The following is a 25,926-nucleotide window of genomic DNA, read 5'->3' as shown; positions in this document are numbered from 1 at the left end:
TTTCACAGGTTGGTGAAGCTCTGCCCATATTTACTTCTTAGAAACACTGCCTCTCTAATATTTATACCCAGTCATCTTACTGACTTGTTTTCAATCATCCCAATTAGTTGCAAATGTTTTGTTAACATTTACTTATTTTTTTTTTTAGACTTTTTTGCCTTGTACCAAGTTTTTTTGAGACGTGTTGCAGCCACAAATGCAGAATTTAGTGTATTATCAGAATGGTATTATCAGAATGTGTTTTTCCTTTTTATTATGTTCAATATTTAAAGCTACATTCAGTCCTTTTTTAAACAATAGTAGAATCCGTTGGATAAGTCTTAAAATATCCCCTTTACAAAGCATTCACATAAAAGAGAATTCAATCCCAATGATCACAGGTCATCGTTGTAATCCTTTCACACAGACAGGGATCTGCACAGAGGTGGTTTATCATGAGGCTGTATGCTCTGCAACAGTCTCCTCACCATTCCCAACTTCCCCTTCTTCACCAGTTCCCTTGAAAGCTCTGCCACTTCATTCGTGTACGTCCTGCATAACAACCTAAGCTCTGTTCTGACTGTTTCAGTGCCATGTCTCTTCTCAGCCTCTTTTACACATTCCTCCAGCTGGGTTAAAAGATGACTGATGTCCCCAGTGCTTTTGGCAAAACTGGTCAACAGAGCCTCCAGCAGGAAGTGCAGCGCCTGCTGTTCATTAGTTCCAGGTCGCTCCAGTTCCAGTGATTGTCTGAAGCAGTCAATGGCGTTCTCCTCTTCTCCTTTGAGCATCAAACAGCGCCCACGCAGAAGCTGTAGCTCTGGCAAAGTTGAACCCAGTGGGCATTTTAAGGCATGCGCTAGGCTGACCAAAGCCTGATTCACTGACATCTCATCCACCATTATACTCTCTTTTACGGCATCTACTCCCATGTAGTAGTATACCTGACAGAAGAAAGATGTGATGGATTAAATAATTAGTATTTTATATATTTGACTCACATTTATAAAGCTGGATGTGAACAGATTTAATCATTTCCAAAATAAATGTATTTCTGAAAATTCAGCTAGTCAAAAAAAAGATTTTAAATCCTATGAAAGAAGAGACTCAATAATGTAAACCTCAATGGATAGGTTTCAAATGTTGTGCTACCAGGGTTCAGAATAGCTTATTTATTTCAATTACACACAATTGAATTAAGAGAATTTACGAGACAATCGTTCACCATCATTTTTATTAGCTGTATATTGCATTTAAAGCAGCCTCTAAGCTTTACCTTGTGGGTGTCACAGCTGTGACATAAAAACTCTTTGTACTTTGACGGAATGCAATTATTCAACATACACTTACAAATACAATGTACATTAGTATTACAGATTAACTTAAACTGGTGACAATTTATAGTTTAGTTAAACTTTTACAAAATTATTAGCTGTTCTTTTAATGTATGACTTAATTCCACATTTATTTAGTACTTGTGACAGTAAACATGATCACAAAGCAGCTTAACAAAAATCCATATGTATATGGGGTTAGATTCAGATACCTAAAGAACAAGCCAAAGGCAACAGTGATGAGGAAAAACTCCTTTAGATGGCTTGAGGAAGAAACCTTAACAAGAACCAGATTTAAAACGGAAACTTCTCCTTGTCTAGATACCCAATTATGATGCAAAAATGTGTCATGACTCTTCTATAATCAAAGAATGTTGACTGGTATTTGAATTAATTTAACATGCTAGTATTATTTCTGTAGCAATGCAGTTAAGTAGGCCAGCACTTCTCAGCTATGTTTGGCATCTTGTCTCACCTGTCCCATCTGTAAGTAGGTCCTGAGACACTGCCGAACACTCAGCACCCGCTCAAGATCAGCTCGGGCCTCTTTCAGGTCCTGACGATCAGGAATCCCACTTAGTCCCAGCTTGGCCTGGTCTAAGACCCTAACATAGTTTGTGAGTTTAAGCTGAGGAGGGAAAGGAAAACAGCTGTTACTTAAATATGTACTGATTACGTAGACATGCAGAATGTTTAGAATTTAAAGAAATTTAATAAATATTCAATGGGTTGATTCATAATAAAGGAGTTATTAATATTATTTCTTTATTGCATAAATATAAAAATAAACTTTAGGTCTTGAGCTCTTTGATGCCTAAACTGCACAATAATGGATTATATTCAGCATTGGAATGAAAAAGCAGCAAATATTTTGGTGAGCAGAAGTTTTGTGAACAGATAGACAAAGTAAATAACTCTTAATATTTGGTTACGTATCTTTTTATCTTTTACATGCAATAACTGAATCAATCTAGTGACCCACTTGCATACATTTGGCAACTTTGATCTCAAATATCTTCAGGGTAGCATGGAAAAAACAAACAAACCTGGGACTGTATGTCAATATACTTTGTGGTATTTGAAAGATATACACACCTTAGCTCGATTGCAATATGCTTTCCAGTTTAGCTCTGCATCAGGCAGCACATTCAGGGCCATGTTACAGATGCCCATCGACATCTCATTTTTGCCCGACAGGAAAAACACATTGGCTAACCGATTCAGTGTGATTGCATCATCTGTGGCCAGTTTAATTCCCTGTAAACACAACCAAAGAAGGTATTCTCTTAAATATTATAAATTTGGATTAGGAATTCCTGATAAATAAGTAAGTAACATACCAGGCATTTTCTTTTCTATAGAATTTATAGTTATACCTGTATATTCATTCAGTTCTAAAACATTCAGAAACAGAGGTAACTGAAATTTTTGGTATAGTCTTTTTATTTGCATATTTGTATTGCTCCAGGGTGCAAAATTATTATTTTGAAAAGCCATTTCTCTGTTTCATCCCATGTTCTTATTCTTTTAAGTGTGTTTAAAATTGTACAAATTTACAACTACTCTCAGATCTACACTAAAGTAACAGTACTTCAGTATAGTATTAATCACACCTTTTCTACAGTACAACTAGGATTATGTAAATAGAAACACTAAATAATTCCTTTAATGCAAATTAAAGACAAAATACAAAACAAGTGTAGCAAATTTAAATGTCACTTCTTGTATTTGCTAAAACAGCGGTCCTTTTTTGGAGCTGAAATAAAAGTCTGTGCCCAATTTCCTGTCTAGTGGGTCGTATTGTAAGAAATTGTGTATGTGTTAAAGCTAGGACAAAATCTATGCATCACTTATACCAGGAGGTGAGCTTAAATTCTGTTACTCAGCTCATCAACAACTATCTACAGAGGTACATAGAATGCATAGCTTTTGATACATTTGGATTAAAATACAGTACCGATCCATAGCATGACAGTGGCTCAGATCCAGACAGGCCACAGTCATGAATTGACATTGGGACAGTGGAGAACTCATCTTTCATCTCAAGCATGAGACCAATATAACACCAGGCAAGTGCTAAGAACAGAGACAGTTGAGTCAGCATTTAGATGAGGTATGGAGAAGAGGCAATAATGTCATTAGAAAGTAGATCGGCAGGTCTGGAACACATAGGCTCTTAATAAGAGCACGTCAACCTCCAACATAATTCACCCTGACACTTAAAATGCCTTTATATATGTATGTGTATATATATATATATATATATATATATATATATATATATATATATATATATATATATATAAAATATTATTGAGTCATACAGAAGCTGCAGCCTAGGCAAATAAAAAACAAAAGTAAACAACCTAAGTAAATGCTAAAGCTATTGTTGGTGATCATGATAGTAATACATGTATGTTTACCTTTGAGGTGTATCGTGTCTGATTTTAGAGTCTCTGCTAGCAGTGTCAGACATTTACTGAAGTGTACAAGCTTGGTATTCTCTAAATCCTTTGAATCATTGACAATACCAATGAATCTATAATGACAAAAGAAAATTAGGAATGTCGTGTTTGTCTGAGGAAACTTATTAACTTGTCTATAATCAAAGCAAACATTATTTTTAACATTTGAGGTAAAAAAAGAATACATAAAAATGTATAATTTCATACTTTATGTGAATTGTTGCCATGTTGAAATACCAGCTCCACTTCTCTTCTTGTGGTAACTGTAAAAATCAATATATAGTTAATGTGTGAATTGCTGTACACGTTATATATAAATAAATATTATATGTAATTATTATTTTTCTAAAACACAAACATCTTACCAGTTCAACTCCATAACGAAGAGCCCGGTTATATAAGGTAAGTGCGGTGGTCAGTCTTTCCTGCAGGTCTTCCTCTTTCTCTAGCTCTACATCATGGAGATGGGCGAAAGCCTGCTCTGTCAGGCATCTTGCTGCCCTGAGCCTGCTCTCAGTTGGGCTCTTGTTGTTTTCCAGATCCATAAGTGCTTTCACACGTTCTAGACACTCACTCTCCTCGCCATCCCGTCCGAGTCGCTCATATACATGAGCTAGGTTGGCCCAGGCATTGAGGTTTTCTGGATCTTCCTGGCAGATGCCACGGAAAACCTCCTCTGCACCTTCCAACTCATCAAGATGGTAGGCAAGCATTCCAAGCATGTTTCGTATAGCATACTGCAATCTACCTGTCTCAGCCTCAAGCTCAGCCCGTAGGTTCTCCTGCTTCATCTGTGTGTCACGGAGACGATGTGTGTTTGGCTCACTTGGCTCAATGTTTAGATTTAGAAGCAGGTGAAAATGTCCAGGGATAAAGTCCAAGCCTTCAATCAGAGACTCTAAGTCCTCCTCTGTTGTCTCTTCCATGGTTGTCTCTTCACTATTAAACACACTAATACTGACAATGTCAGACAGTTAAAATGCTGATGTCGTAACTGGGACAGGAAATTCAGGTTTACCATAGTGAAGCAACAACTGGGAGGGGAGGAGTGAAGAGTAATGTGGTTTAACAAGTGCTTTTCCCTTTAAGTATTGCTTTCCTACAGTCATGAGTATACAGTACAATACATGGAGTTAGAGTGGAGGAGTTAAGACACGTGTGTGAATAGAAATGCGTGATTGATGACAAACCTGCTTCGTCAGAAACGATTCTGTATTGTTCCTAAACAACCCCAAGGAAATCCCATTTCCAAACCAAACATTTTTTTGAGTCTTTACATATCACATTAAACACCTTTGTAGATGGAAAAAGCAATTTTAGCAAAAACTTAACCCATAAGACACTTTAATTATTAAGATATACAGGTCAGAAAATGCTACAATACATGGTGAAGAACTCAAATATTCAAGGTTTTGTATGATCCTGAAAAATACTGCATGCTGTTGACATGCAAAAGGTTTGCCTAATGCGTGATCAGCAGAATGAGACATATTTGGTCCATAATCCATCTTTTTGTAAACAGCATGACTAAATAATTTGTTAACCTATTAGACGGTTGACCTGAGATCAAGGCTTTTGGTTTGGAAGAAACCGTTTTACGAAGATTTTTTGTGCTGGTCATGTTTAAACTATTATTTTGTTATGCTAAATGGTATTATGCATATTATACTGGTTATTTGTACTTTTAAAAAAATAAAAGTGACAATTGCACCTTAACCCAGTGAAAACAGGTTTTCCAATTTTCCTAAACATTAAAATCAGTTTTCAAAATGAGAGCAGATGCGCAATATGTGCTTTGTGTAATTGTTTTATCAATGACCTAAAAGACAACATGTCCATATATAATACAGTGTAAAGTCAGACATATTTGAATGACCAAGTCATTTCAATCCAAAAATAAATCTTCTAGACTCTGACCACTAGAGGTCACTCTAGTATTGTAATAAGTAGCACCCTGAAACCATGCCTGTTTGAAAGCAAACATCTTAAAAAAATGCATTCATCCAGATAAATTATGATGTTTATATTGTTCCACGGAAATGTAATCAAGAATTGTTAGCCTCATAATGCAGCAACAATGCAAATACAGCCAGAACTACTCATAAAGCTCTGTCTTTATGTTGGAGTAACTGAATCCGAGCTGATCCTATCTGTTTCCTAAAGCAGGAAAAGTCTTTAATATCTGTACTGAGAGATTATCTTTTCCCCTGCTGTTTTGTTTTTCTCTATGATTACTTTTCCATTGTGTTACCTGCAGACATTTAATGATATTATGTAACTTAACTCTATTACTCTGCAGGCTCTTCGGTCTGCTTTCTCTATTTATTTACATATTTGACAGACCCATTCATCAAGTGAGTATGACATTATGAGCATATTATTAGCAATTCCTAGGTAGACATTCATTTGAAAGCAGTACACTCTTTCTAATTGAGTTTCAAGAAAAAGATGTGTGTGTGTGTGTGTGTGTGTGCGTGTGTCCACTAACAGATTGTTACTTAATGCTTCTCTGTTTTGTCCCAGTTGGGACTTTGTCTTTGGAATCTTCTGTATTGTTCAGGAGCAATTCACCAATCTGTTTGCCTGAAATATGAACACACAAAATTCCTTTTTATATTTTGTAAAAATCCTCAAGAACACAAAGAGCTCTATAATACAAATTATATATAGATTCATTCTACAACAAAAAAAAAAAATTTCTAAAAAAAATTTTTTAAATACATGTTAAATTAGTTACATATACTCCAACCTGCATTCGTTGAAGTCTACGTGACAGTCACATCAAGCAGTCCAAACCTCTCATGTGATGTTTCAGGGACGGATGCTGTGTCTAGCTTTAGGGAACTAGGCTATATTGCATTAGGTACTGAAAGCAGTATGACCTTGGAGTGAAAATGAGGTAGAAAAAATATGAGACTATTAAGAGAGGTAAGGCTGCTATGAAAAAAAAACCAAATAGAAACAAGGAAATCAATTTTGGAGCATACTTTTTGAAACTGTTGCAATAATTCAGGACTTTTTGTGCTGGGATTAAACCTGAATGTGTCAGACATTAGCAGAGGAACAGGTATAGAAATTATAAATTGCAAATGTCCAGCATAATTTGATGGCATCTGTGCTCAAACAGCTGGGAGAAAATGTTTAGTTTAGCAGGTTCAATTGGTGGTAAATCAAACTAATTACAAAACAGGGTTGGACTCATAAAAATGTATGTTCTGTGTTCAGGGGTGATTATACAAACTCAATATTACAATAACAACTGTAAATGAATTAGTAGCCTGGGACCCTGTAACAAGCAGATTGCATGCCCAGGCTGTAAGTTTAAATTTGTAGTTGCCCACATTCGGTTTTCCATTAAGCTGTTTTGTATATTATAAAAAGACATAAAAAAAAGATTATTGCAGATAGAGATATATACTGCACAACTGTATTTTGTGCAATGTACAATGACGTAGTGCAAAATGGTCACTGTGTGTGCAGATATTCACTGTATTTCCTTAAGTTCACAAAGCACATGCATGTATTAGCCACTTAATGTGCAGCACAAAGCTGCTGCTTACTACATTCAGTCAGCTCAGTTAGAAACATCAACACAAAATACAGGCACTAGTTGAATATTATCTGTTACTTGGTGCAATGAGCCAAGGCATTCACGGACATTGACCTATAAATTGATGACTTAAAAAAAAAATTCCTACACAGTGTCCTAGATAATGATACTGTGCTTCAATTTTCCAAAATTCTTGGTCATATGTTTATACATTATGTTATCTTCCAATGTTCAGCCTGATCAATGAGTATTCACAGTGAGGCATGGGCTCACATTAGAGTGTCCCAGTGTCTAGGCAATGCATTAATATTCAGTCCTATGTGTTAAGTGTAGGCCTATATTTAATGCAAATTAACTACAATGTGATACAGTAATCATTTGAAAATGATTTCACTCCTACCACTTCTCTCTAGCATTAGTTATGTTATAATAAATGTTTAATATTTTATTATACAGTACCAGTCAAAAGTTTGGACACACCTTCTCCTTCAGTGGTTTTTCTTTATTTTCCTTATTTTAAACATTGTGCATTAATTCTGAAGACATCCAAACTATGGAGGAACCTGTATGGAATTATGAAGTAAACAAAAATGTGTTGAATATCCCAGAAAATGTTTTTCAATTCTTCAACGTAGCCACCAAATGCTTTGCTTTGATGACAACTTTGCACACTTTTTGGCATTCTTTCAGTCAATCTTATGAGGAAGTCACCTGGAATAGTTTTCCAACAATCTTGAGAAGTTCCCAGAGGTGTTGAGTGCTTGTTGGCTGCTTTTTTTTAATTTTTATAACTCTCTGATCTAACTCATCTCAAACCATAAGTGGATTTAGATCGGGTAATTACGAAGGCCAGGTCATGTAATGCAGCGTTCCATTCCTCTCCTTCTTGAACACCTTTTTCTATACACAAGACAACCGAATGTCCTAATTTTTTTAGAAACACATTAAGAAGGCAAGAAATGTCACCAATGAACACTTAAAAAAGGCACACATGTGAACTTAAAACCATTCCAGGTGACTACCTCATGAATCTGTTGAGAGAATGCCATGCGTTTGCCAAAATTTCTTTAAAACTAAATGTAGTCATTTGGGGAATCTAAAAATTAAGGCTGTCAATCAAGTAAAATATTTAATCGCGATTAATCACATGGTTGCCACGAGCTAAATCGTGATTAATCGCAACTTAATCGAAAAATTTTGTCTGTTCTAAATGTACCTTAAATTAATACCTTTAAAGTTTTTAATACTCTAATCAACATGGGCATGGGCAAATATGGATGTTTTAAGCAATTATATGTTTTTACATTTACAAAATATTCTTGTTAGTGTTTTAAAGTAATTATGGTGTTTTAAATTGTGTGAATCTTCAGGGCACCAAAGAGAACTTTCGCTATAATTCCACATAGACGGTTTTAATCGCAGGATGTGTGCATTACAAGATTTTGGTGCTTGATTTGAGACTTGGTGCATCAGTAAATTATTTTACTAAAACAAATATTTTACAATTATTTTTCGGTGGAGTTTTTTAATTTGAAAAATAATAAAAAGAGGACGTCCTAAATAAATGTGTTTTGCGTGGCAGGTTTTAATTTTGCCTCTTTTATATTTTTTTATTTTTATAAAAAAAAAAAATGTGTGCTGCATTTTTTGTTCGTTAATAAGATTAGTGCTTTTTTTGTTTACTATATAATTCCATCTGTATTCATTTATACTTTGGATGTCTTTATTATTAATGTGCAATGTTGCAAATAATAAAAAAATAAAGAAAAAAAAACGCTGAAGGAAAAGGGGTGTCCAAATATGTGTTTGGTACAGTGTGTACATACATATATTACTCTAAGTCAGTGCTTCTCAATTATTTTCTGTAACGCCTGCCCTAGAAAGACGTAAACATTTCGCGCCCCCCAACTCTCTGCCGCGACTGTAAATAGTATAATTTGTCTATAAAACTGTTATAAGTACACCTCTGCATAACATTGTATCTTTGTTAACATTAAAGAAAACAAAAAGAAAGAAATATTGATCAACTTACAACAAAGAATAACTTTATTAACATTGTATTTTACTATTATGCTATTTGAGAGGGACTTCTCTAATTGAAAAGTATGTTTGTGTGATTACGGTAGTATTTAATTTTTGTTGAGAGAGATATAGAGGGTGGGGTTATACTAGGAGGTATACGGTAATTAACTCAGTGCAGTGTATGTGAGTGTTTTCAGCTCTGGCTGTCATGCAGGTGGAATTTGCGTCTTGGCTTCTCACTCTGCACTGGGGCACAACAGCAACTGACCATCAGATTCAGAGGATTAGTGATTTCCTATTAGATTTTAGACATGATTAATTCTCCATTTGCTGTTAATCCGCTTTCCTACTGGCATATGATGCTAAACTAACAAGGGTGTTATTATTGCTGCTGCTGCTGCGCACCTGAGGATGGACATTGGATCTAAAAGAAATCAACAGAAGACTGTTTTTGTCTTGTCACTGCGTAATTCTTGCCATTTTAAGTAAATGGTGCAACGCGTTTAATAGAATGACTTTCTAGAAAATGAACGAGTGGTGAGAATGGGCTCTGTAAGCGCGTGTGAATGATCCTGGTCTGAAACCAGCCTTCCAGCATCGACCTTACAACACGATCTTAGAAATCGTCGTGAAAGCGGTTCTTGATTATTTTTTTTTTAAGACCACATTATCATCATCATGGAAGAAGTTAGTGGCAGTGAATGTGTGCCCGATCTGAAGGAGCTGGAAGTGAAGGTAGGGAGGAAGACGCCTGAAGGTTTGCTCAGGTGGATGCGGCAGGAAGCAGCGCAACGCGGCGAGACGAGCAAAGTCATCCGGCACGAGAGCGCAGAGTGCGGGGAACATGGACTGGATGAGAAGATCAGGAAACTCAAAGTCGAGATGGTGAGACTAGTGTCTGGTCTGTTATCTTGATGTGCAGCCTTACTGGCTGTTTTTATTTTTCAGCATGAAACTTTGTGCACAAAATGCTTTCATTTGAGTTGCAATCCGGATTACAACCAGCACTAAACAGTTTAACAGCTTTTTACAATCAGAAAGAAAACACTTCACATTACTTCCGTTGAGTCTCAGATACCAGTGTGATCTCTACAAAGTAGATCCATCAACCAGAACACCAGGATTAAATGTGCCCAGTAGCCCATCTGTTGTAATTTAGATCTTGTCATCCATCCTATCTGCTTTTCATCAGAAAAGGAAGACCACTATAAAACCACCGCTGGTCTGATGTATGGATGGTAGACTGCTCTCAGTCATATGTGGGTAAAGGTAGCAGTCCAAGCACCAAAACAGACACTGGGGTCCAAAGGGAATCCCAGGCAACCAACACTGTCTTTCAAGGTAGTGGGGATAAGAGGCAGTAACCTGTCAGAGGGGGCCACAATTTCTGCCTGCAACCTTGGTATGGAGTGGACTAGCAAAACACCAGAGGTTTCCCTAGGTTAGCTGTGTTCTTGTTGAATACTCATGTTGGAGCACAGCCTCCATTTGCTGTTGAATCAGCAGAAGGGCTCAAGGTTGCCATGCAACAACAGATCCTTTAGAACTGAATGGGTTGGGATGCTTCTGTGCCACAATGTGTGAGTGTGTTATAATTTGCTAATATTATCTAGCATTATTAGTCAGGAATCGTACAAAGTAGACACCTGTCTTTTTTATTTATTTATTTAAATTTTTTTAAACTCTGCAATCCAACCTCCTGCACTAAAAATTAAACCGTAATAATATGGAGAATAATAATTTATTTCAGGATATGAACATTACAATATTAAGTGGGAATCTGCCCATTAAAATTATGGATTGTACACACTGTGATAGTTAACACAGTTAATCATTCCCCTCACAACAGATTTTCAGGCCGATATAGGCATTAGACAGCAATAGGCATTTCAGACGAAGGTGAAGCAATGCTTTATTTAAAAATCGAACTATTTGACTGCGCAGTTGTGGGTTTCCGGGCCAGATGAATGTCATTGTGTTGAAGTAAGAGCTAAGAAAATCTTGAGAGTTAATTTTAGAGTCTAAAATCTGGAGTATGTTGTAGCTGGCTCAAAACATGAAATTCAAAGAGGTGTTAGTGGAAACGAATCAGAATCAACTGGAGAGAAAGTGAAAACATTACGTGTATGAAAATATTAAAGAACAGGACCATGATGATTGATTATAATTAGTGTATGACCTATATACACCTCATGCACACACAGTTGTGATGGCTATATAGAAAATTAAAGAACACCACCATGATCGCTGTCCAAAATGTACAGCCACTTGTAAATTGCACAAAATTAATGTCTGGGTTGAGTTACATAAAAAACAATAAGCAGATTGTAATGTTCTTAAGTCTGTACCAGAGATTAGTCTGCACCATAGTGATAGAAAGAAATGAAAAGTATGGCAACTCATTTGTGAAACATAGTGGCATGAACCTTTAGGCTGGGATTGAACTAAGGATTTTCCTGACATGAACAATTTCATATAAACATACGAAAATCACCAATCATAACCCATTTCTGTACAAGTAGACATTCCATTATTTTTAATTTTGTATAGCTGGTATATATGTATTGATATCTACATTCTTTATCTGAGCTGCTTTCTTTACCATCTTATATATCTTATATATATACATAGGATATATATATACAGCTCACATTCCACAAACCAGTCCACCCACATACTGTAAATAAAAGGTGCAGTACTTATTACTGTTCTGCACCAGTGTATCACAGCTCTACACATTGCAAAGCTGTAGATACAACACCTGATTTACATACATTCATACTTACAGTACTACTTAATAGGAAATGCTATATACTACAATTACTATATAATCAAACCAGATTCAGAACGGCAAAGAACTAATTTATGTAAAATTGGTTTTAATGTGATTTATATATTTTTGTGCACTGACAGAATTAATGCTGAGCAGATATAATTTGGATATTTGAAATCTGGGGATGCATGCATCCATTTTGTAAAAGGAAAGAATGTCTAATTTATAGACTGTTTTTCAATAACTAATGAAATGCACATGATCCATCAGATTCTCACATAATTCTACAGGTAAATGTCTCAAAGAAAAATAAGCCCTGGATGTTACCATACTCTTGATTGAGTGGGAAAGATGTCAGGAGCCAGTGGAAACCCATTATAAATATTGCATCTGTCAGCCTTATTTTCGATTAGTCTGGACATCAGTATTGATTAGGCTGTTTGAAGATCAGAAGGATTCCTGCCGCTCCAGTTTGTTTGTTGTATTGTACACCGGGTCATGTTGTGGTTTTAGATCAGTGGTTTTCAATCCTAATCTTGTGGAACATAGTCTTTACAAATTGTGGTGTTTGGTTTTGACTCAGCTCATGAAGAGCTTGGTAATTAGCTGACAGTTTGCATTTTACCAGTACTCTTCCTCTTCAGTGCATTCTCACCTATGGTGCAGTTTCTCACTCCCTCACATATTAGCACTGTGCTGTTAGAAAACATAGAAATGTGCTGAGCAGAGCTGGGAAGAGGAACTACAGTTTAATTCATGGGTAAAAAGGTAAGCTGAGAAGATCTGCAGGCCATTAGAGACTTTACATTCATGTTGAAATACAGATATAATTATAATAATAATAATGATCATGATCATGATACATTTTGTATACATTTTTTATTATTATCAGCTCAATATTATTAATGTTTTTTTCTTATTCGTATAATAATTCTTATTTTTATAAGTTCAATTATTTACTAAAGGTAATAATAATTAAAATTTAAATACAGGATAAAATGGGTGTTTCCCCAGAAATCCACAGTACAATGATGCTAAATTTAAGATGTGTATGGTCATCCACATGCAGGACATAATTGTCTTGCACACTTTTTAAGGAATTTATTTTTGTTTCACAACAAATACTATTTCTGTGACCTACATTAAATATGGTATGCATGAACCATCACTTCATAAAACATTGCATAAAAAACAGGGCCGCAAAAAGTTCAAACCAAGGAGACAGATGGTTGTTGACCTGACCGAAGCAGGAACTTGATATTAAAAGATACATGTGCAGTTTTGAAAAATTGCTATTAAAGACCGTTTGACTGTAACAAAAACAAATCACATGTCTGAAATAGTTGAAAATTTGCCTAGAATTGAGCATAGAAGGTAAGGATCTATGAGCATGCAGTCCCTCTGCACAGCAAACATGAGGTGAAGGAGGAAAACCTTCCAATATTTCATAGTTTATAGTTATATGCTGTTTGTAAGTGTTGCAAAAAGAACAGTTGAGCGCGTCAAACTAGATGTAGCATCAGAACTTTATCAGTCATCATTGAACCTTTCAGTGGCATCATGGGTTGTGATCAGATGGAACTGAAATGCATGTTTTTGCACACACTGGCTGAATTTTTGCCAACAAAAGTGAACTGCATACACGGAAAAAAGCAACGAATACCCACTGTAAAATATAGCAGTGGCTCAGTAATGCTTTGGAGCTGTTTTGTGGCTGGTGGTTATGAAGATTGATGGCATCATGAATGCACCAGAGTCCAGAGTTTGTCTTTGCCAGGGGGTCAGACTAAGCCAAAGATAGAGCTTTTGAGAAGAAGCATGAGCCAATCACACTTGATCAATACAGAAATTAGTAAAGAGACCCACCATTTTTACAATGACAATGTCAATGGATGTCAATGGAAAAAGGAAGTCCATGTGCACGAACTTAAGGATATAAAGAGACCTAAAATATAATCAGGAGTGGACCATGAGCCATCCACGATTGTCTTTAATCTTATTAGACAAAGCAGGAAGATGCTGAGTGCTTTTGATCTCTGGTTAATGGTTTCAAGACACATCACAATGTCTGGGATGCAGTATGGATTTTTTTTGTTTTTTCTTAACAGACCAACTGTTGATAGCTGAATGTGAGCATTTTGACAAATATATAAATTACTGACCACCCAAGAAAAGCCTGTGGAGAAAATCCACTTTCAGAGTACCTTCTTCGGGAAGTGTATTTACTCACTCAGTGCCAACAGCGATTTCTGTTAGATCAATGCTCTTTCTGTTAAAGGGGAGCCTGATTGCAGTTGGTGCGAGATTATCTACAAAGAGAGGATATTTGTCCTAAGTAGTGGTGAGCTAGCTGTCAGTGACTTAGACCTCATGCTCTGTGGATATGTCAGCCGGTTTTGCTGCAGTGTGTGACTGCAGTACATTCACCCCCTGACTGGCTGAAGGCCTGAAGAATGTGATGTCTGCTTTTACTCAGAACAAGCTGATGTTATGAGCTTTTAATGTTTACATTTCTTAACCAAAACCTTAAAACTCTTTTTGGATAAAATATAAATAAAAAGATATTTTGGATAAAATAATCACAAAAGCAGTGTTTTGAACACCTGTGCACTATGTGACACATATGACAGCAAGTCCTGCATAAGTGCAAGTGTTGCATAAGTGTTTTCTTTTCTCACTCCCACTCTCCCTGTCCTTTTTAATCTATCGCTGCTGCACAGATGGAAAACACAGGGGATGGTGTGAAGACAGATGGAAGCAATGACTCTAGCTAGATAGGGGCAATGAGAAGTGCTAAGTAATTGCATGGAGGATGAAAGACAGTATACGCGAAGTGGTGCAGCTACACGGAAAAGGGTCTTGTCTTTCATAATTAAATGTAGTGTTATGTATCTGTGCAGCAGAGTCTGTTGAGAAAACAGTATATGCTGAAGGATTCAGGGATTGATGTCCAGTCATGCAGCATGATGACTGCAGTTTGACATTGGGCTGCCTGTGACGTCAATACAGACGTAATATAGTCTGTAATATTTGCGCAAAACAGTATTTCATACTTTATATTGCCCTTCTTCCTGACATACTTTCTGACCGGTAACTCAACAAAAAATCTTCAGTATATAGGAAGATTTTACAGCTAATGCTGTATAGGGACATTGGGTACCAAAAAAAAAAAATATACATGAACACATTTGACCCTGGTCTGTGGTGTGATACTTAGCAGAGCAGAACACCTCAGCAGGGAAAATGAGAATTCCAGGGATTAGCCCTGGATCCATAATGGAAAAAATGGAAACTGTCTGGCTGTGAAAGTAAAGATCCTTCACCCCCTGTCTGCTCCAGACGTAACAGTATGTTGTCTCAGACGACAGTGACGGAACTGTACTAATAATCCTAGACTCTGACTAATATCCATATTTATTTTTACATACTGATAAAATATACCATGTATACAATCATTTATATCTCACTACTGTTGAACCACAAGTAAGGAGGACTGCAAAGCTTTAAGGCTTAGACAGAATATTTCTAGACATTACTCATGTATGTAGTTTAACACGTGTGGGTTTACAATACTCATTGCAGGCAGGGAGAGTTGGGGAAGGGGAACTTAACCACATCAGTGCTGAGCCAGGAAGAAAAGTGAATTTATGGGCAGCTCGAATTTGCTTTAGACTAAGGCATAGAGCCAAACTGATCCAAACCCAAACCCTGAGAGAAGAATGCAGTCATCAGAGCCCATCTCAAACACCACCACTTCTAATGTTATTTCTGTTTCTTTCTCTCTGTCAGTCTTTGGTTTTGCTGTCTTTACTGTCTGCATATTAATCATTACATTATATTACAAATCAATAAATTACATTGCATTATATTACATGTATTTATTTGACAAATACTTTGAAAGAATGTGAAAGAATAAAGGTTTTTCTTAAGAAGCCAACAGTGACTCTCTTGGGATTTAATAACTACTTGCTTTTTGCTTTTCTCTACCTAGTTTTCACCCTGACTTGCAAAATGCCAGGTTCCGCACGCTTACTTTGTGCGTATACAAAAGATCAAGCACACACAAATGTATTACGATGATTAAATCATCTTAATCTTTTCAGAATCTGGTTCTGTGTTAAGCAAATTATTAATACAGGCATGAAGTATAACTTGAAGTATAATACAGGCGTGAAGTATAACTTAATTTGTTTCCTGATTTAGCTGCACAGTTTCCTTTTTATTAATTAAACTTTTACTGTGGTGAGAATTTTAGTAGAGCATACAGTAGGTATTTTATCAATGTAAAGCACATTGGGAGTTAACTCAAGCGATGAAGACCATTAAATTCCAAATACTAAGTGGAAAGTGTTATTTAGTGTTGGTTTGGGAATCGAGTTTCACAGACTATGAATCTGAGGTACTGGACTCCCTTTATGCCCCCCTTTCTTTTTGCAGTTTCCTTCTATTTTTTGCATTTCTTTGGGGTTTCTCTGTCTGTTTCTCTCTGTTCTCTCTTTCTCTATCTTTTAGAATCAGTTTTTTATTTAAAGGTACCTTCACTCACCTCTAACTCTAATCATAACTTTTGTAACCACAAGGAAGTATTTTATTATTTTAAATGCATTGAATACTTTTCTATCATTATGAGGAAATTTGTTGCTTTTAGCAATGAATACTGCTTAATTTGTGTAAGCACACACACTAACACACCTTTTTTGGTGGTCTTTTATGTGTTTCCTTTGTACTGTAATTAGAAATACTGACATCAGCAGTAAATAATGCAGTAACAAACCATTTAAGGCGATATTTCTTCTTCATCTGAATCTTTAGTGTTTTCCTTCTCTACTAATGAATTTTTGGATTTTTATTTTACTAGCGTTTCACTGTTCACTCAGTAACACATTCAAACACATATAATGCTACAACCGTACACTGAAATTGACGCTTCTTTGTGCTTGTCTATATAACCAGCTACCTGTATGGGAAAACATAGGATATTTCCCTGAGAATGCAAGGAAGCGATTATAGATAAGCTAAAACAGCCTGGATATCAGTGGGGAGCTGCCTAAGTGCATTAGGGTTTAGGGAAAACATGAAGCTCTAGAGAGATGCCTAGCATTTTTGCTATAGACTGAACTATCTGTATTACATAAGCTCATGTTGAGTTCTTCTGGCAGGCAGAGCAGAGAACATTACATCAAAATCATCTTTAAAGTTGCTGGATGTAAGATGTGGGGTTACTGTTAGATGCTACTTTTGAAAGCCATTCTGCTGAACTGCATGGATTAATCTGAGTGGCAAGTCAATGCACATTTAAGGCTACACATGGCCATGTGCCAAACCACATACTATATGTTAAATCATATTTCTAAAGAGTAAGTATGCAGTTTACTTATTAAAGATATTAAGTGTATATATTTGTCTTGTTTTAATACTGTTACAGGCTGTTACATTTAAATTCTCTCATCGTCAACAAGTTTGTAGCTAGCATTAGATGACTAGCTCGAAGCGCTCATTTTATGATCTGTATTCTGGTCAGTTAGTGGCTTGTTTATGCACAGTCACACTGATCTTTGATGCACAATGTACCCAAAACATTACATGCGAGACAAATTTACAAAAACATAAGTACAATACTCCAGCACTGATACCACAAACATATCTGACATTGCTCTTCTGTTTCTATCTTTAAAACTAAAATTAAATCAGAAAGCACACAGACCTATCTGCTGCATTTAACTTTTACTTCAGGTTTAAAACGTATTGTAGTGATTAAGTAATAGAGAAAGCTTCAGTAACAGAGGATGCAGGATAGAAAAATACTGGCTACCAGCAGACCAGGAATCCCCATGCTTTAGACACACACTCATTGTAAGTCTTATCTTTTAAAAGCTAGCCACTTTTAATTTTGCCACTTTCAAATGTACAGTTTTTGTATCATACAAACCCTGTCATTTAACTATTAAACACTATATGGCTCTGGTTTATTTCTATAGCGCTTTTCACAACGGACATTGTCTCAAAGCAGCTTCACAAAATTTAACAGTTAAGGTGAGCAATGTGTATTTACCCCTGATTAGCAAGAAAAACTCCCTTAGATGTTATGAGTAAGAAACCTTGAGAGGAACCAGACTCAAAAGGGGAACCCATCCTCATTTGGGTGATATCAAGAGTGTGATTATAGTCTTTAAACAATACAAAACACTGGAGAGTGACACTAAACACTAAATACTAAATACACTCAAAACTAAATAAATATCATAAGCACATGTACATACAGTGTATATCTATTTTTATTGAGAGTATCCTGTTTTGCATTGTATGGAATTAGATCTTTGTTATAAACTAATATTCAAGATTTACATGCTGCTTTACACAAAAACACAAAAACGATTTCTTGAATGTGTTGGCAGATAAAATGTGATCAGAGAATATTACATTAGTTTACAAATGTTTGGAAATGCCAGTCAATACTCTCCTTTTATCTCTTTATTGATTTAGCCTCGAGAGGTTACATGACTGGTTCAATGTGAGATAAATGCTTTTATGGTTATAGCACTTTATTCCTATGTTTTAAAAGCTCTCCTCTCATTTAAGAGCTGACTAAATAATACAAATGAGTTTATTACTAAATTGCTTTATAATATATTCATAAGATATACTTAGAGCCTTTACACTTTATAAATTCCACACATACTGTGGTTTTATCACTTGATTTTAGAATCTGCTACTAAGTGTATATAGTGTATAAGTAGCACTAATCCCATGCTTGCTATTTATTTATTTAAGGAATAATGTCCAGTGCTGGAAGAGGTTCACTACAGAGAACTGATGTTGTCAGAGGGATTCATAAATTTCAAAAGCACTTACTATAATGATCCTTTTTTCAGCATAACAGCCAAAATCATACTAGGATTACTACTAATCTAAGTATATCAGCTGGTGAAATCGTTCTGATTTAAATAGATATAGAGCAGTAGATTACCTTTTTATATGTAAGGAATAACATGACAGGGCATATTGATAGAGGAATCAAATACAGGGGGTGTGATGTGACGCATAATGAAACATAGATTTTCTATAATAGCATGTCTAAAAGTGTTTTATGCCTCAATTTATGAATGAACAGTGCACAAATTTAACTGATTATACTTATGTTTAATGTGGAACAAAGAGACAATGGATATTCCTGCACAATAATGGATACTATTACTATAGAAATGCTAATACTAGAAAGAACACATTCATATACACTTCTGGATCATAGACAGTAGGGATGGTAAGATTCACCGATTTGCGTCGGTTCATTGACATAAAAGTTAATGATGTGAATCAACGATTTAAAAAAGTGTGCATCATATTGCTATTTGTATCACGATATATAGTTTTTAACATATTTGCATCGGTAAAAACATTATTTATTTGTGAAATTAAAGGTTATAAATGATGTACTACAACTTTAAAAAAGGTTTAAAGATAATACTGCAATAGATTGTGATAGTATATATAGAGAGAAAAAGAGAGAGATGAGATACAGTGTTTAGTCCGCTGTGGCTAATGTATGAGTTTTACCTCCCAATGTTCAATAAACATCGGTGTCCTAGCTGCAGTAGTGATAAAACGATCGGCAGAAGAAGGCCAGGTAAGAACAGTGAAGCTAGTATATATCACGATCGTTTTTTTTTTTTTGTGGGTGTATGTACATAAAACAAATGAAAGTGTTCTCTCAGTACCACTGCTGCTACATGAATATGACATATCACAACACTACAGAGACAGAGTGTCATGAGAGTCAAATAGAATATAGATTAACATGGCAGAGGTAGAGCTGCGTCTTTCTGGAGACAGAACAGGAAAAGGACATCTGGTTTTATTTAATCTTTTTTTTTTCTTTTTTTTTTTTTCTTTCGCCCTACAAAGGCCTGTTTGTGAAAGAGCCATGTGTTAGAAGTCAGAAGGTACTTAAATAAATTTGTACTACATAGAATTGCATAACATCATATTTTTTGCACTGAAACATTGTGTTGAATGAAATCTAAATCGGATCGCACTGCATCTTAATAGGTGTGAATCCTATCGCATCACATCGGTAACTGCATGTGTATGTTTAATGTATCGTATCGTTGACTATGAATCGAGATGCGAATCACATCAGCCTCAGTTATGGAGATTCACATCCCTAATAGACTAACTGACCTGCTGAGAAACCAACTGAATTAAGTGTTGATTTAGTATCAAAAACACTGAAACATCATGTCTTCTATTTAAATGAATTTTTATTTTGTCTCCTATAATGTTAGGCTCATCTTCGGGCGGTTGATGTGAAAATCCTGCAACAACTTGTGGCACTGCACGAGGGAATCGAGGCAGCAAAATGGCTTATGGAAGAGCGTGGCATGCTGACCAGCCACTGTAGCAGTCTGACAGGCAGTCAATACAGCCTGGGAGGCAGCTGGAGCAGCCTACATGAGCCTCATGACAAGCTAGACAACATCTCCATTGGCAGTTATCTGGACACACTGGCTGATGATCTGGATGAGTACTGCACCTCCAGTGGGGCAGAGTCTGTGCTCTGCTCTGCCCCACCATTGTGCACAGACAACTCTAAATCCTCTACCATGAAACCCAGTGGCCCCAAAGAGGACGTGAGGCCTTCCACCAATGACACAAGGTCTTCCAACAATGACTCTAATCAAGAAGAAGCCAGTAAGAGTAATGGAGTTAATACTGGTGTCCTGGATAGTGCAGTTTTAAAACAAGACACAGACTCTCCCAAAGCTCTTGCTGCTGAGAAGCTGGCTAAGACTTTGAGTCCTAAGGGAAAGATATATAAGAATGGCAAAGTGGAGCTAGAAAGCTGCAAAATGAATGGCAAAGTGCACTTGGAGTATGACGCACACTGGCGCTGGGTGCAGTCACAGGATGATGTGACATTTTTGTAAAGGTTTATAAGATCCCGCTAAAGTTGCTGATTATATTTTGGACTTCGGAGCCTTATCGGACAGACTGATTTTACTCTTGGATCGGTTCACAAAGTATATCCTAACATAATTTTAAACTGAGATATGATGTCAAAGATCCCAAGGGGCCAAAGCTTAAAAAGCATGATGTTTATATTTGTCTTTACAATCATTTATCTGTACAGATGTTTATCTATCATGCTCAGCCATTCCCATGCCTGGTGCTAGAATAGCTTTGCCTTGTTACAACTTAGTGCTTTTCTTGTTCTAATACTTTTACAACGACTCAGGAAGGACCTGGTAATTATGTGATTAGTTGGACGTGTGTAGTGCAGGAAAACTAGCGGAAATGCACGAAAGGTAAACACCAGGACTAGAGCTGGGAATTGCTTATTGCAGCATTTTATGAGTGAGTGTAGAATCTGGTCTAGCAGTAGTTTCTCCAGTTTCTTTAAATATTTCTTTCAGATAGTGTTTGATAAACACAAGCATTTTCAGTGTTGATATCCGATGTTAATATTCAGTTTTGATTATTAGAATTTCCTCTTTTTTTTGGACCAATATAAATTCAGCCTTTTTTTTTAAAGTGCTTTAGTTAAAATAACCAGGTAAATAATCACTATAAGAAAAATAATACATTTTTATTTTTCTGAATAAGGAGCCCAAAAGACTCAGATAGGAATATCTGCAAGTTGAAATGTATTAAGTATTTTAGAGAGGACCAAAGTTTTTAGCTATAATAACACAAGATATTATAGTGATATTTTTCTATTTATATCAAGGTTTAAATATAAATATAATAGAAAGAATACGGCGAGTTTATCAAACTGTTATCGAACTGTTTATCAGTTGATATCACGTATTCAATTAATGCATATTAATATTATTTTTGCAACAGTACATTGTGGAAAACCAATGCTCAGACTATCAGGCTCCAGGTTGGAATATGCAAATAGAAAAGAGAATAAAATCTACGTATTTTAGCAAAAAAACTGTTTAATAACTAAAGTTCGAGATTGAAGGTCATGAAAGGTCTTAAATATTGCTGTACTGGTAGATTAGAAATTATTTATTTGTAAAGACACCACAAACTGCAACAAAAAAAAATCAAAGAGCAAATTTTATCTGTACAGCATCGTGCAGTCAGGATGATTTCATTGTGAACATTAAACTGTTAAATATGCACCTATGTGAAAATGCTTGTGCAATATGATGAAATGTATAATCAGTGATTTTAAATATATATGTGCGTAATGAATCGATTCTGATAAATGTGGCCTGTTGATTTTACGCTGGATAATGTAAAAGCATTGTGACCAACTCTTATGCAACCATGTGTTAGTATAGAGGTCCATTATTGTAGTGAGATCATTCTGATTGTGAATGTAGAGATCTGAATGCATGAACATGTGTTGGTTTGTGTATTTGAGTGGTCACACTGCTGTGAATTCTGCATTAAAGAAATAGTAATAATAATTTTTGAAAAAACAAATTAATTAAATGCAGTTTTGATTTTCATGTTAACCCATATTAGTGCCGCTGGATGTGGTTTTGCCTGTTTAACTTATGCAAAGAGAACTGCACTTCTGTAATAGTTTTATGTAAAGAGGCTATAAATACTATTTGACATTTAACGTGTTACCTAATAAATGGTGATGTCTGACCCAAGTCGGTTAGTTTAAGAAGTTTGTGCTTCGGAACATACATGTCTGAAAAGCTGTGAAATTGTGATCTGGTGTAGTAAAGAAACACGGCGGAGAATTAATGTTCCCGATGCACTGGAAGTTGCTCTCTCTTTCTCCCATACACCCACACTGAATGCTAATAATGGCTGTGCTTCCAGGAACAGTTTCCATGACTACTGTCAGTGTGTGTATGTGTGTGTCTTTGTGCATATGACTGTTCAGCATGGGTGTACAGTAATGAAGTAAATGTAATTCTCTTAATAGTTTATTTTTCGCATATCTGTACTTAACTATTTCCGCTTGGGGAGACTTTTACTGTAACTTCACTACATTTAAAGTCAAATATCCTACTTTTCACTCAACTATGTTATATGCAAGCTACTAATCAGTGTAAAGCTCTGTATTAAGCTTGTTTTGAGTACAGCTTGGTGTTGACGGATTTAGTCATAGGCAACATTGGCAGCCAGGGTGGCATAGTTTTTTTTTCTGGGGGGGTGGAGAGGAGCTAATCAAAGCTCAAACTAATCAATGGGGGAGATGTTGGGTCATGGCGTGGTTCACTCAGGCCTCATTCAAGCTAGAAGGACAATTGCCGCTTGGTGGTATCTACTCAGCACGAGCATATGGTTCGGCATCAGTTCAACAGCAAGCAGAACATTTTGAGAGTAATAAATGATGAAGGAAAATCCAGATTCCAGCTTGCAACAACACCCATGGCGTTATTTGGGCAATTTTTTTTTTAAGTCATTGAAAAGAAGGTTTTGGGCTCATGATAATTTATTAGATATCAATCAGTGTTTGACTCATTAATATAATTCTATTAAGAGATTTGTGTGCTAATAGTTAGAACTACTTGAGTCTTGTGCTAAAAATTATAATAGGAATATTATAGCCATAATAAATCATAGTACTTGAATACTTGAAGGCAAATTCTTTTTACTTTTGTGAAAGTTTAAAGGACACACTTTTACTGAAGTAATATTTTACCTACTGTATCTCTACTTTTACTCAAGTGCATGCTTTGTGTACTTCGTCCTCCACTGCTGTTCAGTGACCATCAGGATGCAAAAAAGGACAATTGCACAAGAGGCACAGATAGAGGATATGATGGCGTACATAAGAGAAATTACATAAGACGAGTATGTCAGTATAGAAGGTCATTAAATGCCAAAAGCAGTAATGGTTTAAATAAAACAGTTTTGGTTGTACATCCTCCTCACACTGGGAAACAATCTATTTTTTAACTACTTGGATAAAAAGACTTAAGTAGTAAGTAGTAATAATTTATTTGGCTGATTGAGCTGATAAATACAGTCATTTTGTAGACGCATAATAATAATCTGAAGTTTCTGACCACTCTTGTCTCACAAACCCACACACAGCTCTACATTATAATTATGGTTCAGGACATTATGATCTTGTTTTGATCTGATTGATCTACTGTGAGCTTGCAGCACGCCAGTGTGCTATATAATTTATAACACCCATATACCATGAATCACTGCAAAACCTATATATTCATAGTAATTTACCGGACTATGCTTGACAAAAGATTTTCTGCTTACACCAATTGTTGTACTTACTGATACATTTTTTCCGTTGTATCTTTGAGATCTTAAAAAATGATGTGCAGGCAAACTAAGTGTATCCTCCAGAGTTTATAGCTGACAGTGAAAGCTGTGTCAGTGTAATGACCCTTTTTAAAAGCTTTCTTAAGGCACACTCAGCACTCTCTTTACCCCAGCAGGATGCTAATAGTTTCCAAATGAGAGATTTTTAGTAAACTTAGAATCTAATACTTCAAATATAAAGTGATCTTTCATCAATATTGATCTCCCTACATTTGGAGGTTTTCCTGTCCAAAAGTCTCTAATTACAATTAATACTGTGTTTAATACATGTTTAAAAAAATAGACTATTATTTTTATATTAATATTTCATTTCTTAGACAATGCCAATTATTTTTTATTCTTTGACCATGGTTACGAGAGAATTCTTCCTTCCTGCTCTGTTTTAATAATTTGTCATGGCCAGTCAAAAACCTTGGCATGAGCTGCTTTTTCCATGGCTTTTCAGACATGTCTAATATAGACTACATATAAATGAGTTATTTTAGGATTTTTTTGTTAGACCCTTGTATATCATTTGTGCAGAACATTGTCTGATATGAGCACAAACCCACATTCAGTTTATAGTTTCCTGTTTCAGTTAAAGAAAATAGCATAAAATATGGTTTTATTTTCAGAATGAGAAGAGCCATGCTATTGTCTTTTCTCAAAATTCTCATTTGGTTTCAGTTTAACTTTACAGCTTATCATAAAGAATGGCGCACTGCTGACCCTCCAAATTCAGACAGGATGTGTTGTGACCAAAACGAAAAATGTTCTATGTGTTTTCTCAAGAAACAAAATGCACACACGCAAGGACCTAAAGTGACCCCACTTAGCCTGTAGCATCCATATAGCACAAATCCACTTTCTCATACTCTGTCTAAGTGACCCGTTTTTTCCTCTGATTTAAAGGCAAGTCACATCCTGCACAGTCTTTAAGAAAATCCTTTGATTGGTTTGTGAACTTTTTCTCAGATTGTCCAGTTGCCAGCTGTAAGCAAAAAGAAAGGCATGCTTAATGGCCATTTCCATTTGTGTTTCCTGTAGAGTGGTTTTAATCCAGTCCCTCTGTTCATTAGAACATAGCTGCTACTGTAAAAACTGGGATAAAAGAATAACAATAATATTCCTGTTTAACAGCCACTACATTACTACTAAGACGTGCTATTGGCAGATGGCATTGTCTGAAATGTAGAAGTCACAATCTATTAAAAAACAGACAAACAAACAAAGAAATACTTGCATGATTTCATTTGCATTTAAATCTACTTTTTTATTGTTTTATCAATTTCAGATAAAATGCATAATTTATTCATTATTGTTCTGTAACTGCATAATCGAGTTGGGTTCTTGTGGTGCCTTTCTTAAGAACACTGGGTGCAAGGTAGAAGTAGATGCTCACTAGACAGCATGGGCCATGGTGGGACATTAGAAAGCACTTAATGATTTCACTAAGAAAATTGAAAATCAGGAGAGAACCCTATATAGTAGCTGTCTGCAAAATAGATTAATAAATGTAGCAAACATGCAAAATGAAAAAGACAATAACCGTATCAGAAACATTCC

The 25,926-nt window shown here is 35.8% G+C and overlaps 2 protein-coding genes across 2 annotated transcripts; one reads left to right on the top strand and one right to left on the bottom strand.

The window, feature by feature from the left end:
* Window positions 1-236: 236 nt before the first annotated feature.
* On the bottom strand, window positions 237-4,766 carry ttc22 (tetratricopeptide repeat domain 22). Its single transcript, XM_046851749.1, has 7 exons — window positions 4,144-4,766; window positions 3,986-4,041; window positions 3,737-3,852; window positions 3,271-3,389; window positions 2,409-2,570; window positions 1,789-1,941; window positions 237-923 (listed from the first exon to the last, which is right to left on the bottom strand). The coding sequence occupies exons 1-7, from the start codon at window positions 4,702-4,704 to the stop codon at window positions 399-401; spliced, it is 1,692 nt and encodes a 563-aa protein (XP_046707705.1). The 5' UTR covers window positions 4,705-4,766; the 3' UTR covers window positions 237-398.
* A 4,771-nt stretch (window positions 4,767-9,537) lies between these two features.
* Window positions 9,538-22,728, top strand: lurap1 (leucine rich adaptor protein 1). Its single transcript, XM_046852588.1, has 2 exons — window positions 9,538-10,235; window positions 20,406-22,728. Exons 1-2 carry the CDS (start codon window positions 10,029-10,031, stop codon window positions 21,045-21,047), a joined length of 849 nt encoding a protein of 282 aa, XP_046708544.1. The 5' UTR covers window positions 9,538-10,028; the 3' UTR covers window positions 21,048-22,728.
* The last annotated feature ends 3,198 nt before the right edge of the window (window positions 22,729-25,926 follow it).

Source organism: Silurus meridionalis, chromosome 1, assembly GCF_014805685.1.
Source record: "Silurus meridionalis isolate SWU-2019-XX chromosome 1, ASM1480568v1, whole genome shotgun sequence".
Taxonomy (NCBI): domain Eukaryota; kingdom Metazoa; phylum Chordata; class Actinopteri; order Siluriformes; family Siluridae; genus Silurus; species Silurus meridionalis.
This window is presented reverse-complemented; position numbering and strand designations above follow the sequence as displayed.

What these genes read in the sequence shown, in the direction of transcription:
- ttc22 (XM_046851749.1), bottom strand. Translation starts at nt 4,704, where the DNA reads ATGGAAGAGACAACAGAGGAGGACTTAGAGTCTCTGATTGAAGGCTTG. An exon ending in ATGGCAACAATTCACATAAA is followed by an intron (nt 3,853 to 3,985) that starts GTATGAAATTAT and finishes TTGTCATTATAG; the next exon opens with ATTCATTGGTATTGTCAATG. An exon ending in CACTGTCATGCTATGGATCG is followed by an intron (nt 2,571 to 3,270) that starts GTACTGTATTTT and finishes TTGTGTTTACAG; the next exon opens with GGAATTAAACTGGCCACAGA.
- lurap1 (XM_046852588.1), top strand. Translation starts at nt 10,029, where the DNA reads ATGGAAGAAGTTAGTGGCAGTGAATGTGTGCCCGATCTGAAGGAGCTG. An exon ending in GGAAACTCAAAGTCGAGATG is followed by an intron (nt 10,236 to 20,405) that starts GTGAGACTAGTG and finishes CTATAATGTTAG; the next exon opens with GCTCATCTTCGGGCGGTTGA.